The sequence below is a fragment of the Botrytis fragariae genome (assembly GCF_013461495.1).
Source record: "Botrytis fragariae strain BVB16 chromosome Unknown tig00000322, whole genome shotgun sequence".
Lineage (NCBI taxonomy): Eukaryota > Fungi > Ascomycota > Leotiomycetes > Helotiales > Sclerotiniaceae > Botrytis > Botrytis fragariae.
The window spans coordinates 1888-21929 of record NW_023501008.1 but is presented as its reverse complement, the minus strand read 5'-3'; the positions used below and the strand labels follow the sequence as shown (position 1 = coordinate 21929).

At 29.5% G+C, this 20042-nt stretch overlaps 6 protein-coding genes across 6 annotated transcripts; all 6 read left to right on the top strand.

Annotated features, from left to right (window-relative positions):
* Nucleotides 1-1144: 1144 nt before the first annotated feature.
* Bfra_012441 (uncharacterized protein) lies at nucleotides 1145-1422 on the top strand (the record flags this gene model as incomplete). Its single annotated transcript, XM_037342756.1, has 2 exons — nucleotides 1145-1290; nucleotides 1380-1422. The coding sequence occupies 2 exons, from the start codon at nucleotides 1145-1147 to the stop codon at nucleotides 1420-1422; spliced, it is 189 nt and encodes a 62-aa protein (XP_037187338.1).
* Nucleotides 1423-10109: 8687 nt separating this feature from the next.
* Nucleotides 10110-11018, top strand: Bfra_012440 (putative nadh-ubiquinone oxidoreductase chain; the record flags this gene model as incomplete). Its single annotated transcript, XM_037342755.1, is given in 3 exon segments — nucleotides 10110-10230; nucleotides 10246-10358; nucleotides 10443-11018. The coding sequence occupies 3 exon segments, from the start codon at nucleotides 10110-10112 to the stop codon at nucleotides 11016-11018; spliced, it is 810 nt and encodes a 269-aa protein (XP_037187337.1).
* Nucleotides 11019-12062: 1044 nt separating this feature from the next.
* On the top strand, nucleotides 12063-14235 carry Bfra_012439 (putative intron-encoded endonuclease; the record flags this gene model as incomplete). The annotated part of the gene is made up of 3 exons (XM_037342754.1): nucleotides 12063-12912; nucleotides 13559-13822; nucleotides 13934-14235. The coding sequence occupies 3 exons, from the start codon at nucleotides 12063-12065 to the stop codon at nucleotides 14233-14235; spliced, it is 1416 nt and encodes a 471-aa protein (XP_037187336.1).
* Nucleotides 14236-15600: 1365 nt separating this feature from the next.
* Nucleotides 15601-16691, top strand: Bfra_012438 (putative giy endonuclease protein; the record flags this gene model as incomplete). The annotated part of the gene is made up of 2 exons (XM_037342753.1): nucleotides 15601-15812; nucleotides 16055-16691. The coding sequence occupies 2 exons, from the start codon at nucleotides 15601-15603 to the stop codon at nucleotides 16689-16691; spliced, it is 849 nt and encodes a 282-aa protein (XP_037187335.1).
* A 471-nt stretch (nucleotides 16692-17162) lies between these two features.
* Nucleotides 17163-17540, top strand: Bfra_012437 (putative nadh-ubiquinone oxidoreductase chain; the record flags this gene model as incomplete). Its single annotated transcript, XM_037342752.1, has 2 exons — nucleotides 17163-17447; nucleotides 17475-17540. 2 exons carry the CDS (start codon nucleotides 17163-17165, stop codon nucleotides 17538-17540), a joined length of 351 nt encoding a protein of 116 aa, XP_037187334.1.
* A 707-nt stretch (nucleotides 17541-18247) lies between these two features.
* On the top strand, nucleotides 18248-18755 carry Bfra_012436 (putative intron-encoded endonuclease; the record flags this gene model as incomplete). The annotated part of the gene is made up of 2 exons (XM_037342751.1): nucleotides 18248-18371; nucleotides 18502-18755. The coding sequence occupies 2 exons, from the start codon at nucleotides 18248-18250 to the stop codon at nucleotides 18753-18755; spliced, it is 378 nt and encodes a 125-aa protein (XP_037187333.1).
* Nucleotides 18756-20042: the final 1287 nt, after the last annotated feature.

Here is a 20042-nt window from a genome sequence, read left to right as displayed (position 1 = left end):
ACTTAAGTACGATCAATCAAATTTTTCTCTTTTAATTCTAGAATATGTTGAATCTGCATCTTTAACTGCTAGAGAAACTTTTTATATTACACATATCATACCTTATTACAATGTTTTGAAACAAGGTTATTCTTCTTTAGGTTATAAACACACAGAGGAGGTTAAGAAGTTACTATCTAAATTAGCTAGTAATAGAGTGCATTCTGATAAGACCAAAGGTTTAATAGCAAGGGCTGTAACAGGTGAAAACAACCCTTTTTATAACAGAAACCATTCTATGGAAAGTAAGTTAAGGATGATTGAAGCTAACTCTGCTTACCCTGTCTATATCTATAATTCCTTTAAAGAGTTATTAGTTATTTTTCCTTCGGTTAGAACTTTAGCTAAATTAATTAAATCTAATCACCCTACATTAGTTAAATTTATCAAAGAACAAACAATACTTAGAGGTGAATGGTATTTAAATAATATACCTTACAATATAAGTGATACACCTAAAATAGCTGACTGGAGTTCAAAAGAATGTCAAGAATTATTATTAAATATTAATAATAATAGCCATATTTTAAAAGCAGTATTTGTATATGATCTTAACAGAAATTTCATAGGGAAATATGATGGTGTAATGGTTGCTCAAAGAGCTTTAAAAATATCTCATAGTACTATTAAAAATTATGCTAGGGTAGGTGGTGTATATAAAGGGTATATATTTAGTTATGAGAGATTAAGAGATTAACATAATAAAAGATTAATGAATATATTTTTACAAGTAAGTGGTGTTGTTTTAGCGAACGCATCTCTTGATATTGCATTCCACGATACTTACTATGTGGTTGCTCAAATGGGCCAGAATAATTTATCTTCTATTAAGAATTATTTTGCAACTGACTATATGCTGGAAACTATATTCTTTGTGTATTGTTTACTGTTTATTAATACGTTTTATCTTTATAAATTAGATGTTAGTAGGATTAATTTTCTTTTAAACAGTCAAAATAATGATACAACAATAAGCTCTAAGTTTATGAATATACAATCAGCAGAAAACTGTAAAGGATTCTCAGAGACTGCGCGTCAGTTACCAGATATAGGGGATTATAGGTTTTGAAATATAAAAAATAATACTTCGCTAAGTTTAGAGCTTATGAATATACAACCAGCAGGAAACCAAAAGGTAAATACTTTTACCCTAGTAGGATCCCCAGAGACTGGACGTCAGTTACCAGGTAACGAAGATTACCCAATTAGAAATTTAAATGCAGGTAGTATTAAACCATGGTTTATTACAGGGTTCGTAGATGCTGAAGGGTTATTTGGTATTAATATAAGAAAAACCTCAACTCATTTAGGTTGAAAGATTGAACCATTTTTTGTTATAGGTTTGCATACCAAGGAAAGAGCGGTCTTGGAACAGATTCGTAATTATTTTGGGGTAGGTCAAATTTATAAACAAGGTTCTAATGCTGTTCTGGACTATAAAGTTCAGTCAGTAAAAGATTTGGTATTTGTCATCAAGCATTTTGATAAATACCCCTTGATAACTCAAAAGAGGGCCGATTATGAATTATGAAAACGTGTGTTTGAAATAATTCAAAGTAAAGAACATTTAACTCTGGAGGGATTAAAAAAAAATAGTGGCAATCAAAGCAACCCTAAATAGAGGTTTATCAGAAGAACTAAAGGTAGCTTTTCCTCTAATTATCCCAGTACCTAGACCTTTAATTAACCACCAAGTAATACCTGATCCTCAATGGGTCGCAGGGTTTACTAGTGGTGAGGGATGTTTCCAAATATCCGTTAGTTCTTCAGCTAATTCTAAATTCAAAGTGCGAGTTCAATTAGAATTTTCTGTTATTCAACATGTTCGCGATGAGCAGTTAATAAGTAAATTAATTAAATACTTCGATTGCGGTAATGTTTATTTAAAAAAACAAGGCCAAGCAGTAGAGTACAGAGTATTTAAGTTTTCAAATATTGAAAATAAAATTCTTCCTTTCTTTACTAAATATCCTATTATTGGTGAAAAATCCAAGGATTTTTATGATTGATCTCGAGTAGTCGAATTAATGAAAGAAAAGAAACATTTAACTCAAGAAGGGCTAGACCAAATTCGCCAAATCAAATCTGGAATAAATAGAGGAAGAGTTGGCTAATAATAGTTAGTTTGATGGAAGGTAGTGACCTAATGGTGATGGTAATTTTGATATTAGATTAAATTCTACTGGTAACAAAAGAGTTCTTAAACAAATTAGAATTAAGTTACATAATAGAGATATTAGAATATTAAAGCGTATACAGGATTATCTACATATGGGTAGAATTATAACAGATAAAAATAAGCCTTATTCAATTTATATAGTATCTACTAAAGAAACTATGATGTATATACTTAAAAATATTAATGGCTTAATTAGACTTAAAGTACCTGGGTTTAAAGAAGCTTGTAATTTATATAATCTAGATTATATTGAAGCCAATTATAGCCTAGGTTTATACGACCCGTATTTTGCAGGTTTAGTAGATACTGATGGTAGTATAGTTTTTAATTATGCTGGAAATAGAATAGAATGTAATTTAGAATTCCAAAATAATGAATATACGTCTAAATTAAATTTCGATAATACTATATTAAATTGTAAACCAACTATTATTAAACGTAAAAGATCTTCAGGTCTAACCGGCTCTAAAGACTTGGCGTCTATCGCATTTAAATTTCAAAGTGTTAATAATATGCTATTTATATATGATTATTTTATGCATAATAGACTATATTGTGATATGAAATTTTATAGAGTAACTAAAATTAAGCCTTTTCTAGAAATTAGAAAATATAAAACATCTCCAATAAATAGTGTAGAGCATAAAATATACTCAGACTTTATGATAGATTGAATTAAATATGATAATCCTTCATGATATAAAGTTCCTTTTGTTAACAAATATTTGTTATATAAGGATAAATAGTATATTTATTACTGGTAAAGATACAGTCCACAATTTATACTGTATGTATAAGTTGCATTTCCACTACGTTTTAAGTATGGGAGCAGTATTTGCATTATATAGTGCATGATACTTCTGAATACCTAAAATACTAGGTTTAGATTATAATAAAATGTTGGGTAAAGCGCATTTCTGAATTTTATTTATAGGGGTTAAGGCAATTGGAAGAATGTATTTTTTTGATGCAAGCAAGATGTCAGGTAAAAGATTTAATCATGATTTAGCTGGTCCTGGTGGTTCACCTAACAATAATTTTGTGATGTTTTTTTATAATGTTCAAGAAAGTAAAAGAGCTATTTATAAAACTTTAAAAGGAAAATCTGGAGTATATTTATTTATAAATAATATAACTAAGGATTTATATGTGGGGAGTAGTATTGCTTTATCTAAAAGAATGACTTCTCACTTTTACCTTGCAAACTCCGATAAGGCTACAAATATAGTATTAGCTAGAGCAATGAGAAAGCATGAATTAAAAAATTTCTCTTTGGGTATATTAGAAATTTGTGCTTCAGATACTATAGTCTGTTCGGAGTTAGAACAAAAATGAATGGATTATTATAAACCTAAATATAATGTATTAAAAGTTGCAGGTAGTTCATCAGGTTTTCATCACTCTATTGATACTATAAATAAACTAAAAGAGCAATTCAAAAAAGAAAGTCACCCAAAATACGGTACTGTTAGTTCCCATCCCCACCCCCCCTGCGGGGGGGAGGGGAAGGAAACAATAAATGCCATTGCCCAGGGTATTAAAGAATTTTACCTTACTCGTAGTCATCCCTCTAAGGGATTAAAAGGTAAACTTTCTCCCCAGTATGGTATAGGTGGTAAATCTGTTTTTTGCTATAACCAAAAGGGTGAAGAATTAATATTCCCATCCATTAATGGAGCTAAACAACATTTCCATGTTAGATGAACACTTATAAAAAAAAGTATAGACACCGGCCAGTCAATATCTTTAAACGGGGAACCGTGAATTATACAATCCTTACCTCGTCCAGCATGTTAAAATATGCCACATTAGCCCCTCTTAACCTTTCAATAAGCTGGAAAATCTCACAAGGCTTAAATACTTATTAATTATTTCATAATTAATAAGTAACAATTTTAAGTATATCTAGACAATCAGCAGGAAACGTACAGATAATATTAAACTATCTTGGCAGGATCCTTAGAGACTACACGAAAGGAAAGTTATACCCCGGTATAATTTAAGATATAGTCCACACTTATATGATAATAAATTTATCATATTTTTGTAATGTAACATTCTTCCCTCTTAGGTTGGGGGCCTACAATAGAAATTTTGTAGCGTAAAAGGGTAGATATAATAAACTCCCTGAAAACTTGGCAAATTGCTGGAAAGACGTCTAATCTTAGACCTAGTTATTACGACTAATCAGCAGGCAATCTTTCTTAGCTACACTAAGTAAAGAGGCTTCAACGATCATACGCCAAGTACCTGATACCTTTATAATTAATGTCTTATTTAGGTATGGTAATTATATGATCTACAAATTATTGGCGACAAATAAGCACTGATAATTTATCTCTTCTAGATTCACCTAAAATTTTTAGATCTAGTTCTTATAACTTGAGTCTTCGGTTACAAAATTTGGCAACTATGATACCAAAACGCTCTTACTCTACTAGTTCTGTTTTTAATACCTTATCTGAAGTTAGTAATATAGATAATAATGAATCAATTGAGTTTGGTTCTCTTGAACAAGCATGTGAACAAATTAAATTCAAATACTTAGGAGTTTCAGGTGTTTATAAACTAACATCTAAAAATGACCCTTGTCGTTTTTATATAGGTAGTTCTATTAACTTAGCTAGAAGAATGGAGGAGTATAATAAATTAACTAAAGGTTTACGTAATCCTCATTCAGCTTCTGAACTGGAAATATCCAAAATTTCAGCTTTAGATTGAAGTTTAGAATTTATATATATTACTACTCCACAAACTTCCCTAGTTTTTGAACAATATGCTATTATTAAGTTTAAACCAACTATTAATAGTCATTATAAAGTTATTCCAAGGGTAAACCCTCAGTGAGGTAGTTTAGATAATGCTATTTTAACCACTGAAAAGTTACTATTATTATTCTCTAAAGGTTCTGAAGGTTATAATAGATTAGTTGTCTTTCTTCAAACATTTAAAACAGCTAATCATTTAAAATACACATCTGAAGACACAGATAATAAATATTATTGTTTTTTAGTTTTTGCGTATCTTGTTAATTCACCAGATAAAGATCCTATCATTTATTCTTCAATAAACAGGGCTTTGAAAGGATTACAAATAAGTCATAGTGCGCTATTAAATCATATTAACAATAAATACCTTTATAATTCAAGTCTTGTATTATCTTTTGAACCTTTACTTGTAGATAATCTTTTGGAATATAAAGAAAAACCTGCAGGAGACAACCAACTTAGAAAACACATTGTTGTTTATAATCAAAACAATGAGGTAATAATAGAATTTAAATCTGGTAGAGAAATGGCTAATTATTTCAAAATCGATGGTAAAGTAGCAAGAGCTGCCATAGCCCAAGGTGAGTACCAAGACTTTTTACTAATATCTAGAGAAGTGTCCAACCGTAAACCCATTTATGTATTTGATAATAATTCACATGAATTAATAAATGAATTAAAAAGTGTAACTAAAGCTTTGAAATATGCTAAAGTTAATTATTATACATTAAAAAGTTTGATCGAGAGTGGAAATTCTTATGATGGTAAAATATACAGTTATAAAGATAAATTATAATTTTACAATGCGTACGTTGCTATAAAAAGCAACATTTCTTAGGTCTGCAAGGAATGCCACGTCGAATAAGTGATTACCCCGATGCATTTGCGGGATGAAATTTAATAAGTAGTTTCGGATCTATTATAAGTGTAGTGGCTACTGTATTATTCTTACATATAGTTTATGTTCAATTAGTTGAAGGTAAAGCTACTACAAGATATCCTTGATTAACACCACAGTTCTATAGTGATAGTTTACAAACACTATTAAATAGAAGTTATAACTCATTAGAATGAGCCTTAACTAGTCCACCTAAACCACATGCTTTTGTAAGCTTACCCTTACAAAGCCGCCTTTAGTATTCATTCTATATTTACTGGTTTTGGTGTTGCATGTAAATTTGCTATAGTAGCGGCCGCCCTTAAAAACCCAAGCAATCCTCACCTATGAGACGCTGTTCAGGCTGGGGTGGTCAAGCTGTACAAATAGGTCAATACCTTCTGACCCAATCGGGTAGCATTTACAATGTAACCGCTGAAGCTAGCATATCAGTACCTTTACATGATATATTATATAATCTCCAACAATTAGAAAGTCTTCAATCTGAATTCTTATCTAAGTACTCTTGTGCAACTGTTGCAGGCGCGGCAGCTGTTAAAGCAAAAGCAGGGGTTGCTGCTACTGTCCCCCCGAAGGGGGGGAAAAGGGGGTTTTGCGTCATGAGGTATTGGTTATAAAGTATTAGCAATAAGTGATTCAGTATACGGAGTTTCTTGCGTGGGGTATGGTACGCATGCCATATTCTTCGTAATTAAGCAGGCTATTTGATTCTAATACCTCGTTTAATAGATGAAACTTTAATTAAAACATTAAAAAAAAAAAAATAGTTATCCTATATTGTTTATTTTAATAATATAATGAAGGCTCTAAAATTATATATAATTTACTTAACTTAATATTTTGTTTTAATATTATTTTATATTAATTAATAAGTTAATTTAAATAATTATAATAGATATTTAACCTTACATATATTTTATTTTTATTATTTTGTATCATACTTAATAGAATGAGCATTTAGGTATATGAAAGTACCGGTAATGAAGTAAAGCCTTAAACTTATATTTAAATAATTTTTAATATAAATCCTAGCGGTGATACCGACTAGAAGGCTTACTGTTAGACATCTAAAGGGAGAAGCATTGTTTACAGTTTAAAGCCCTTTTAGATGCTAAATTCTCTAAGCTATATTGTTTAGTTATTATAGTGTTCATAAAATTCATAAGCTATTGGCAAAAGGTAGATAGCTATTTTAGTTAAAACACAATTACTCCTTATAAACTTAAATTCAAAAACAAATTATGTGGTTAAACCTGTCCGTAAGATCATGCTGCCTCTGACTCTTACAAAAAAAAACTTAAATCTTACTAATTGCTGGAAACTCTAGTTATAACTAGACAATCAGCAGGAAACCTAATGTATACTTTTATACTGTAGGATCTTCAGAGACTAGACGTAAGATGTCCTATAAAAAGGATAAAAATATAGTCCATGTACATTTATGACCATAGGTTGTGATAGTTTATTAAGGTTAAAAGGGGTATTAATTAAAATAGTTTTAACCGCATCTATTATAAAGCCTATTCATATTTTAATATGGGTTTTTAATAAAGAATTAAATAGATATTTAATTTATTATCATGATAAATTAAAAAAAATATTTATTAATGAATTTAAAGAAAAATATCGCATTATTTTAAGAGATTTTATATCTAATGTAACAAATGTAGGATTAATCAATGCATTAGAGAATTTTTTTTTTTTTAGTTTACAAGTGATTATAAGCCCTAGTAAATTATATTTTTTAGGTCTAATCTTTCTAGCATATTTAAGTAAGAATGGAATCTGACTTGAAGGTGAACTATTTACTTTAAGTCTGGAGATAAATTCCTATATATGTAATGTTTTAATTTCATATTTAGGATTTATATTGTGTGTTGATATAGTATCTTTTATAGTTTATAAACATAAGTTTAAATTTAAATATCCGTTAGTTTATAACCTTTTCTTGGTTTTGTCTAGTTTAGGTTTATTATTATTGGGTTTTTCTTTTTGTTTTTATTCTCATAAGTGTTTGGCCTATTTTACCAGTATAATAATTCAAATCTTGGAAGGTTTTTTCGTTAATACCATGACTAATCCCCGTCCTAATAGTCAACAAGGTGGTGGAGAACCTATAGGTGGAGGAGGTGTCGTTTACCTTCGCCGCCACAACAAGCTGACGTGTCCTTTTACTGATATTTTTTACCCGCTCGCCAAGGGTGCTCGGAGGATAATAAAGCACAATAAGCTGACGTGTCCTTTTTACTGCTTTTTCCCCACACTGTAAGTTGACGTGTCTTTTTGCCTTCGGCACAAGATAAGTTACATGATGACGTGTTATTTTTATATGTACAAGAAGTTGACGTGTACTTGCATGTTTACTGACCGCAGGAGAAGTAAGCCATACTAAGCTGACGTGTTGTGCAAGGCGGTGAGTATACCTTGTACAAGCTAAGCATAGTGTTATGCAGGGTTGTTTGATCAGCAATCCACTAAAGAGTGATAGTCGTGCCTTGTTGCAGAGTAGAGTCATACAATCTAGGGGCGCTTGCGCAGGCAGCAATCTTGTTTACTAAGATTGCATCTTTCATATCTTTTGGCGTTTTAGGTTGCTAACCTGGATTATAAGACTTGGCAACTGAAAAGTTTGCATAGCGGCTGCAAGGCTGCCGTGAGTAAGAAAGCTTGCAGTTGAATATTATGCAGGGTGAATGACTCACAAGCTAGGTTGAATGAGTAAGAAGCTTGGCATTTTATGTAGCCAAAATAATAAAGTACATGTTAAGGGATATGCTGTAGATGGTTCTATGTTTTGATTGCAGATCTTAAATTAGGGGTTCAATTCCTCCATATCTCTGTTTATAGATAACATATGTTATCTATAAATTTTAATAAATTTAATTATTTTGTCCTTTTTTCTCTTTTTATGGTTTTCACTATTAGTACGACTGAGCATCCAGGTCTATTGATAAATAGAAGATAGTATAATAGTTATATTGGTTCTTCTAGCATATTTAAGTTGTATTTCTGTCCCCCTGTGCGAAGCAAGATTGCTTTATTTTTTCCCTTTTTTTTAGTTATAAATATTATCTTATTACGTGAATAGTATCATATAATAATAAAAAAAAGGGAAAAAAAATAGGGGGAAAGGGTGTGATTATACGAAGGATATTAAAAATATTATTTTAATAAAAAATTTTATTAATATAATATTAATAAAATTTTATTAGTAATGGATCAGATTCCAGATTGGGATCCTTTATTATAGCGGGTTTTATTTTAATGAATATTTATAGTATTTGCTATAAAAACCCCTACTATTAAACACATGGTTATTAAAACCTCATGTAGAATCGCCTTTAAGCATAATTTTAGCTGCTATTGTTTTAAAATTAAGTTTATATAGTATTTTTAGACTTATGCTATTATTGAATTTTATTCTTGAGAAAATTTTTATTATAATCAAACTTGAAAGTTGTGTTGTTAATAGTAGTATTATGAACCATTTATATTTTATATATAAAAGAATAAAAATAAAATAATATGTGAATGAATTAAAATAATAAAAAAAAATATGTGAACTATACAGTTGTGTGTGGTGTTAGTAAAGATCATACATATTATAAATTTTATAAAAAAAAAGATCGGTAGGTAAATTCGTCCTTTTTTTTTTTAATTATCCATGTTACTTTTACTTTTATTAATAATACCTTTATTAGGTGTATTTACTATTTCTACGGGTATATCTTATAACTTAAGCGATTTAAATATTAAACGTATAAAAAAAATTGCTTTAACTGCATCTATTATAAACCTTTTTCTTTCTTTTTTAATTTTTATACTATTCGACGCTAGTAGTAATCAATTCCAATTTGTACAAGAATATCATGAAATAAGCTCTTTCGATTTTTACTTAGGGTTAGATGGACTTTCTATATACTTTGTATTATTAACAACTATGATAACTCCTATAGCACTATTAAGTAATTGAAAATCTATTCAAGATAATGTCAGATCTTATGTTATAATTATACTATTATTAGAGAGCTTGTTACTAGCAGTATTTTTAGTTTTAGATATCTTATTATTTTATATTTTTTTTGAAAGTATCTTACCACCGTTATTTATATTAATAGGTCTATTTGGATCAAATAACAAAGTAAGAGCTAGCTTTTATTTATTTTTATATACATTATTTGGATCATTATTTTTATTATTATCCATATTAACAATATCTTCAATAATGGGAACTACAGATTTTGATGCATTATACAAAACCAATTTTTATTATTCTACACAGTTGTTTTTATTTTATGGTGTTTGTATCGCATTTGCTGTTAAAACACCCGTTATTTTTGTTAACGGTTGATTGCTTAAAGCGCACGTTGAGTCTCCTTTAGGTGGAAGTATATTATTGGCTGCCATTGTATTAAAATTAAGTTTATATGGTATACTAAGAATTATGCTACCTTTATTACCTAAAGCTTCCCTAGTATGTACTCCTTGAGTTTATTTAGTTCTAGTTATAACTATTTTATACGCAAGTTTTAGTACTTTACGTACTACAGATGTAAAGGAATTGGTTGCTTACTCTTCTGTTTGTCACGCAGCTGTTTACGTTTTAGGTGTGTTTAGTAATACTATACAAGGTATTGAAGGTGGAATCTTCTTAGGTTTAGCTCATGGTTTAGTTTCAAGTGGTTTATTTATTTGTGCTGGGGGTGTTCTTTATGACAGAACGCATACTCGTTTAATCACATATTATAGAGGAATAGCTCAAATAATGCCTCTTTTCTCTATACTGTTCTTCATACTATGTCTAGCCAACGCAGGTACACCTTTAACTATGAATTTTGTAGGTGAATTCATGTCTCTATACGGTGCATTTGAAAGACTACCTCTTCTAGGGGCTATTGCTTCTTCTTCAATTGTGCTTAGTGCTGCATATACTATCTTCATGTTTAATAGAATAGCGTTTGGAGGGTCTCTTTCGAAATATATCGAGAAATCTATACCAGATTTAAACATAAGAGAGTTTTATATCTTAGTTACTTTAGTAATCTTTACTGTTCTATTTGGTATATATCCTTCTTCATTATTAGATGGTTTACACTATTCAGTTTCATCTTTAATATATAGTAATTTTAGTTAATTTAAAGTTATTATTATTAATTGTTTTGTTCTAAGACATAGAAGCATATCACAGATATATATTACTTACAAGTAAATATTAAATATTGCTTATAAGTAAATATTAAATATATTATAAAAAAAAAGATCGGTAGGTAAATTCGTCCTTTTTTTTTATTTCTCTTTCTAGCCTAAGTTACTTCAGGTAGCTTAGCTTTTTTGTGCTGCTAGGCAGCAAGAGTTATCTTTGTTTATTATCCTGTATGTGGTTAAGTTAACTTAGTTGTTATAAAATAATTGACCGAATGGTGGGATCAATATTCTAAATTTGTTTTCTACCTATTAGATGCTTATAAAAGATCTATTAATAGATCTTTTCTGTGCCCTTTCCCTGCTTTTAATTTTTTCCCTTTTTTTTATTATTATAATAAATCTTTATATGTAATAATAAAATTACTTATAAAAAAAAAGGGAAAAAATAAGGGAAAGGGCAATACCTAAAAATTAAGGGAGAAGCGTTATATTAGCTTAATTAAGCTAATATAACTTAAAGCCCGTTTATATAAACGAATTAATGTTTAAGACTTTCACGCTTGCACAAGAAATATAGTTTAAACTACTAGAGAACTTATATATTAAATAATTTTACCCTTTAACTTCTAGAAAAAAAAAATATTAATAAAATTTTAATTATAAAATGAGAATTTTTAAAAGTCATCCCTTATTAAAATTGGTTAACTCTTATATGATCGATTCACCACAACCAAGTAACCTAAGTTATTTATGAAATTTTGGTTCTTTATTAGCTGTTTGTTTAGTTATACAAATAATCACAGGTGTAACTTTAGCAATGCACTACAACCCTAGTGTATTAGAAGCCTTTAACTCTGTAGAGCATATTATGCGTGATGTTAACAATGGATGATTAATACGTTACTTACACAGTAACACAGCTTCAGCTTTTTTTTTTATAGTATATTTACACATAGGAAGAGGTTTATATTATGGATCATACAGAGCTCCTAGAACATTAGTTTGAACAATAGGTGTAGTTATATTCATATTAATGATAGTTACAGCTTTCTTGGGTTATAAACATAGCCCCAAATGGTTTAATATAAATAATAAAGGAAATACAATAAAGTATAACAAAGTAAATAGTAATAAACTGTTTAACAAAAGTAGAGTCAAAAGGGGATATTGTACAAGTTGTGATTCAAATAGTACTAAAGTTTCAGAAAGTTTAAGCACAGTAATTAGTGAATTAGGTTTAAACCCTATATATTTATATGAAAATTTAAACTTAGAAAATACTAGAAAACAAGTATTAAAAGACACAAGAGATTTAAGTGGAATATATATGATAGTTAATAAAACAACTAAAGATTATTATATAGGTTCTGCATCAACTAATAGATTTTATGCTAGATTTTGTAACCATCTTATCTATTTTAGAGGTAGCAAAATAGTTAAATTAGCCGTTAAAAAGTATGATTTAAAAAATTTTGCTTTCCTTATACTAGATTTATATCCTAATGTTGTTACCCAAGGTAATAATAAGGAATTAATGGATTTAGAAGATAAATATTTAAAATTATTAGTGCCTAATTACAATATTTTAACCGAAGCAGGTTCTAGTTTTGGTTACAAACACACTGAAGTAGATCGAAATAAGATGAAAGATATTTATAGTGACGCCAGACGGGAGAGAATTGGTAATCTAAATAAGGGTAAAAAGCTTTCACCTGAAACAATAGAAAGAATCAGGGAAAAAGCTTTAATTAGACCAGCCATGTCTGAAGAAACTAAAAGTAAGTGTATAACTAATACAAGACCTGTTGTGTTGTATAACTTAAATAGAACTGTTTACGGAAAATATTCGACTATTTTAGAAGCAGCTAAGGCCATAAACTGTAGTGAAAAAACTATTAGAAGGGCACTACAAACAGAAAAAAAATTAGTTAAAAGACAATGGATAGTAGAAGATTTATCTGATAAATAGGTTGGTATAAACTTCTTGTTAATAGTTGTTTCTAGACTAGATTACTTGTGCTTTGCTTTGCTTTGCTAGGTGTAACCCCAGAAAAATTTACTTTATCTTTATTATATATAAATCATAGTCCCATGAGTAACAATCTTTTTGTAATTTTTATAGAAAAAAAAAGATTAAAGTGGTATAACCCGACGGGGTTATAGAATAGTCTTTCAGATTATTTGGCGATATTAGTGTAAACGATCAAAGAAGTTTTATAAGCTTAAAGATCGTCGGCCATATAAAAGGTCGCGACAGACTGGGTCACTAATGGGTGTCTGAAATGATGCTTAATGTACAGGCGGAACTTTTAGTTAAATTAATTTAATTTAACTAATAGAATAAACGAATTTAAAGTTATTCTAGCTTATTCTACAGATTAATTTATAATTAAAGTTGTTTGTACGGATAAGTTTGTATTTTGTATGTTCTGCCCTATGGGCAAATGTCACTGTGAGGTGCTACAGTTATTACAAATCTTATGAGTGCTGTACCATGAATTGGACAAGATATTGTTGAGTTTTTATGAGGAGGTTTCTCTGTTAATAACGCAACTTTAAACAGATTCTTTGCTTTACACTTTGTATTACCTTTCGTTTTAGCGGCTTTAGCCTTAATGCATTTAATTGCACTTCACGATAGTGCAGGTTCTGGTAACCCTTTAGGTATATCAGGTAACTATGATAGGTTAGCTTTTGCTCCTTATTTCTTATTTAAAGATTTAATAACTATATTTTTATTTATAATAATATTAAGTATATTTGTATTCTTTATGCCTAACGTATTAGGAGATAGTGATAATTATATAATGGCTAATCCAATGCAAACACCACCAGCTATAGTTCCGGAATGATACCTACTTCCATTCTATGCTATACTAAGATCTATACCTAATAAACTATTAGGTGTTATTGCTATGTTAAGTGCTATTTTAATACTATTAGCTATGCCTTTTACTGATTTAAGTAGAAGTAGAGGTATACAATTTAGACCTTTAAGTAAAATAGCTTTCTATATCTTTATTGCTAACTTCTTAATATTAATGGTATTAGGAGCTAAACACGTTGAGTCTCCATATATAGAATTTGGACAAATAAGTACAGTTATTTATTTTGCCCATTTCTTAATTATAGTGCCTTTTATTAGTTTACTAGAAAATAGTTTAGTAGAATTAGCAGTATTAACTAAAGAAAAGCCAAGTAGATAAAATAGATAAATTATATTTATTTTTAACTGGTTGCTAAGGAAGTTAAATAGATAAATTATATTTATTTTAATCGGTCTTCCTATAGTTTTAATAACTATAAACGCTACTGGTATATCTATCTCGGATTTAAATCTTGATTTTTTAGTATTATAGCTAATTTAATAAAAGATGGTATAAATATTACACCTGCTGTAGTTGTAAGAGTAATTACAGTGTTTACCTACCCCGACCCCTAATCCCCGTGTCTCCTCCGGAGATTGGGGGTCGGGGTCGAAGTAAATAGTTCTTTAATTAGCATTATTAACATTATAGGTCTTGATGTCGAGAGAATTGGTTGGTATGTTGACCGTATCTTAGTAAGCTTAAATCCTTTAAGCTTACTTGTACCTTCAGATGTTATATGCACTATTAAGATTGTAGGATTTATTAGTAATAGAACCAAGTATTACGGGGCACATAAATTCTAACCTTACTAATATTATTAACATATTAGAACAATTAAGAGTTTATCTAGGTAGTTTAATCGTTTACAGGATCTTTGAGTACATGTCTGTATAATAAGCCTATCCCCCCAACCCCCCCTCATCTCCCGAAGGGAGAACAGGGGGTAGGGGGGAAAAGGAAATATCGTTATCTATGTTTGATCTATTATTGATTAGATTATGTCAAATTGTTGCATTAGTGCGTGTATTACGGATAAAGTATAATTTTCCTATATTTCTTTTTTTTTTTTAATCTTAATATACTTAATGTTATCGGTTAAATCTAGAGGATAAAATTAATACCATACTAATTATACCAGATAACACGCTCAGATTAGATATTTCAGGCCATGCTAATCAAGTCAATTATACACTATTACATGACTGACAAAGTTTTAATTAATGTGTATTGAGCTGTTTTAAATTGTCAATACACTACGTCAATATCTAGTGTTGCCGAATTAGAATACTTGTTATAAAATACTTATAATAGCTATTGTTAGCTTTTTCTATTTATTATATATTTATTATATATAAAGAGATCTTTTCTGAGGCATAGCCAAGACGGCAAAAAATATGGGCTTTATTATTTTAGCACTAAAATAATAAAACCCCTATTAAGGAATATGCTGTAGATGGTTCTATATTTGGATCTGAGATCTTAAATTAGGGGTTCAATTCCCCCATATCTCTGTATATATGCTATATCTATTATATACAACATATATACTATAAATAAAATTGAATAAGTTTAATAGTTCCATGTATTTTAATAATTATAAATATATAGATGAACTAACAACTAAAACAAAGGCTAAATATGTTTTAGCCCTGTAATATGCCATAAGAATTTTTCTTAAATTATAATTAAATGTAGATAAAAATGATACAAGCAGCTAAAATTATAGGGACAGGTTTAGCTACTACTGGTTTAATTGGTGCAGGTGTAGGAATTGGGGTTGTTTTTGCGGCATTAATATTAGGAGTAGCTAGAAATCCTTCGTTAAGAGGTCAATTATTTTCTTACGCTATATTAGGTTTTGCTTTTGCTGAAGCAACTGGTTTATTTGCCCTTATGATGGCTTTTTTATTATTGTACGTAGCTTAAAAAAGAAAATAAAAATAATAGAAAAAATAATAAAAAAATATTTAATCATGTATAATAAAAGACACCACAACAAAATTTATCATTATTCTCGTCATAACATTTCGTTTTTTTTGACTTCTAAGTCTCTATCTCGTATCGCAAATATTATAGCAGCACGTGATCGAAAAATTAGAGAGTTTTCAGTCTCTAATAGCTTTAATACTAATCCTTTATCTAATTCTTTATCTAGTTCTTCATCTAATTCTTTATCTAGTTCTTCATCTAATTCTTCATCTAGTCAGGAAGCAAGTGCACACGAAAACGAGGGAGTAAGCGATAACGAAAATAGAGAAGTAAGTGACAACGAAAGTGGATATAGTTCAGATTCTAATCGCTCAGCAGTATCGGAATCCCGAGACGACTATGCTCTTAATCATATGCCTACTCAGGATGTGCCTGAGGATGTGCTTCCTCGGTTTGTTAGCACGATGGAGTTAGTTGCTCGGGAATCAGAGGGCGACCCTGATATAGGGCAATTGCATGCGAATCGTTACCAAGCCTTAAAAACAGAAATGGATTCGCGTATAGAAGCAGGTATTATGCCTAGACCTAATGTAGGACAAGTAAATATTTCTTCAGAAAGTGGTGGTCCAGAGACTTCTTCTGGTGGTAGTGCCGAAAATAAAGTAGGTACTGAGACTTCTTCAGGCGGAGGTACTAATAATGTAGGCACTTCCTCTCTTTCTTCCTTTTATTCAAGTAATAAAAGGAAAAATGACGAAACAGAAGAAGAATATAGTGGCCAACCTTCAAAAAAATTCCAACAAGATTCCAGTGACATTAGGAGTGATACAGAACCATACGATTTCACAGGTGGGGATGAGTAATTTAAGCTAGTGTTTTATATCGAAGTCACAATATCTTTTAAATTTTCAGCCTTTTTCTACTTATTACTTAAAATTTTCAGCCTTCTTCTACTTATTATGTCTTTGTTTTTTCTGAGGCATAGCCAAGATGGCAAAAAGCACTGCACTTGTGCAGTGCCCCTTAACTCTTATTAGCTCAATGGTAGAGCAGGATATTTCTAATATCTAGACCTAAGTTCGAGTCTTGGATAAGAATAATATATCCATAGCAATATGGGGTATATTTTTTCACGCTTGACAATCTTTATATATATAAATACTCTTAAATAATAGGTAGTTTTTAGATAGTGTTGTTTAGATATCTTTAGTTTAAATCTAATGTGTTTAAATATATTCTCACTTAAGCTATTTTATATAAATATTATTAAAAATAAAAATTATATTATAAAAATAATATTTTATCTTTAATAAATTTACATATTATATAAATAAATGTTATATTTACCTACTTTAATCTCAGTAATTGAAGTTCTATTAGTCACTGTACCTGTTTTATTAACTGTAGCTTATGTTACAGTAGCCGAAAGGAAAACCATGGCTAGTATGCAAAGAAGATTAGGTCCTAATGCTGTTGGGTACTTGGGTCTTCTTCAAGCATTTGCGGATGCCTTAAAACTTCTTTTAAAAGAATATGTTTCACCTACACAAGCTAATTTGGCTTTATTTTTTCTTGGTCCTATAATAACTCTGATATTTTCATTACTAGGTTATCTAATTGTACCTTAGGATTATAGGGTAATATAGTCAAACTCCGGGAAGGTCCTAAAGCTTATTTTACCAAGCTTTAGCCGAAAGGTTAAAAGTGGATGAATTAATTACTCATGTATGGTAACAAGAAATAAGATACTTTTTAGAGTAATGGATGATCGCGGATCTAAACTAGTTGTTAGATCTTACCCTGCAACTGTAAAAGAGCAACGAGTAAATGGCTATAGATATATACATAACTTTTGTAATATATTTAAGATGTATTCTAATGAGCTTAGAAATAAGCTAAGGTAAAAAAAATTTGCATAAAAATTTCTACGATTCACCATTAAATGGTTCTAATTCTTTAAATGTTAATACTCGTCGTTATTATGTTACATTATATGATAATAAGCATAAAATTGACGATTTACATCTTGGTCCTTGATTTATCACAGGGTTTAGCGATGCCCTATAAAAAAAGAATAGAATGTATTTTTTTATTTATATTTATTTTTATTTTTATATTTATTTTTTTTTTTTTCTTTTTTATTGGGTTGTTTTTCTTGTAGTGTTATAAAAAGTTCCTCTGACAAATTAGGTTGAGAAGTTCAACTAAATTTTCAAATCAAACTACATGTTAAAGATTTTGCACTTTTATTAGCAATTCAACGTAGTTTAGGTGGAAGAGGGACTATAAATAGCCACCAATCTTCTTGTGCCTTTAGAGTAAGAAAACTTAAGGAGCTAATAGAATTAGTTAAATTTTTTTATAAATATCCTTTAATTTCTCTAAAAAGAGGTGATTATTTAAGCAAATTGTATCTATTATGCAATTGAAAGAACACAACACTTTAGAAGGTTTACAAAAGATTATAAACATAAGAGCAACCTTAAATTTGGGTTTATCCAAAGAATTACAGTTAATGTTCCCTGAAACTATTCCAGTTCCCCGTCCTCCTTCTTTTTTATTTTTTTTATTATTATAATATATTTTTATATATATATATTTTATTTTCATAAAAAAAAAAATAAAAAAAAGGAAGAGAAACCTGTGTAATCCCTCATTCAGATTGAGTAGCAGGATTTACAAGTGGTGAAGGTAATTTCTCTGTTTCCTTAGACAAAGGTATCTTTAAATCTCTATTGTTTAAAATAACTCAGCATGAAAGAGATGAAGTGTTATTAACTGCAATTAAAGAATATTTTAATTGTGGATATTGTTATTTAAGAAAACAAGAGAATACAATAGATTTTAAAGTTACAAAATTTTCTGATCTTAATAAAATAATTATACCTTTCTTTATTAATAGTCCTATATTAGGTGTTAAATCTTAGATTTCAAAGATTGATGTTTAGTTTCGGAAATGGTAAAGAAAGAAGAACATAAGTTAGAAGAAGGTGCTATTAAATAAGAGAGATTCCAAGGGAATGAATAGGGGAGAAGTTAGTAAATTTATATTATGAAAAGTTTTTTTTTGTATGGTCCTGTTTAGCTTTAAGTGATATTAATCTGGGTATACTTTACATGTTAGCCGTTTCTTCTTTATCTACCTATGGAATACTATTAGCGGATTTTACTATACATTTAGTTCCCTCAAATCATATCAATTTGAGTCAACATTGGGTGAATTTCAAGAAAAACTTATAAAAGTAAGTCAACTTGAAGCGAAACATTTTATAATGTGCGTTCAACGACTAGCTGATGACTTCTCCAAACTCTAATATTCCGTTTTTATGGGATAAAGAGCTTTTGAGTTAGATATTAGCCTGAGAGCCCAAAGCTTTGTTGGGTATCCCAATAACAATAATAAAAACATAGTACTTTACCTACTAGGTATAGTATTATTATCTATGGCCTGACTTTTTATACATATAGGTATTATTAGCCTATCTTTAAATAACATTTATTTGTTTGTTATTTTATTTTTCATAGATTCTACGACAGTACTGTCTTTTACTGTATACATAGAAAATATACCCGGTCTCTGCCTACCCACTGTTCTCCTTCGGGAGATGAGGGGGGTTGGAAAAAGAACCTCAAAACTATCCTGTAAGCCATTCTTTATTAAGAAGACGAGCTGTCATTGGTATTAGTAATAGAAACGACTGTTTTCTACTAGTTCGGTTTACAGAACAAAAGATAAATCCTTAAGTTGTAAGAATCTGGCGAGGCTATGTTGGACAATCAGTAGAGTTTGATACTAGTAAAATAGTAGGAGATGACTTGAAAAATTTGCATCTGTCTATGTAAAGGTACTTTTCACAGATAGAAATGCTCCCGTCAAACCATTCGATCGTACTTTAATAACCACTGTTATCATTGTTTAGATAAGATAAAAAGTCTGATTTTTTAAAAGAATGAGGATCCAAAAAGTTGTATTTATATTATACAATATAAATATAACCCCCTTATCTATTATATAGGTAGAACTACTCTATTAAAAAAAGATTCAATAATCACCTAAAAGCGGATACAGTAGTAAACTACATGTATTCTTAAGCTTAGTTGTCTGGAACATTTTTAATTTTTCTATGTAGAAGTATGTACTCCTGAAAACAAGGTGCAAGAGAGAACTATTACTTACAAAAGTATTTACCTTTATTGAATACTACTTTTTCTTC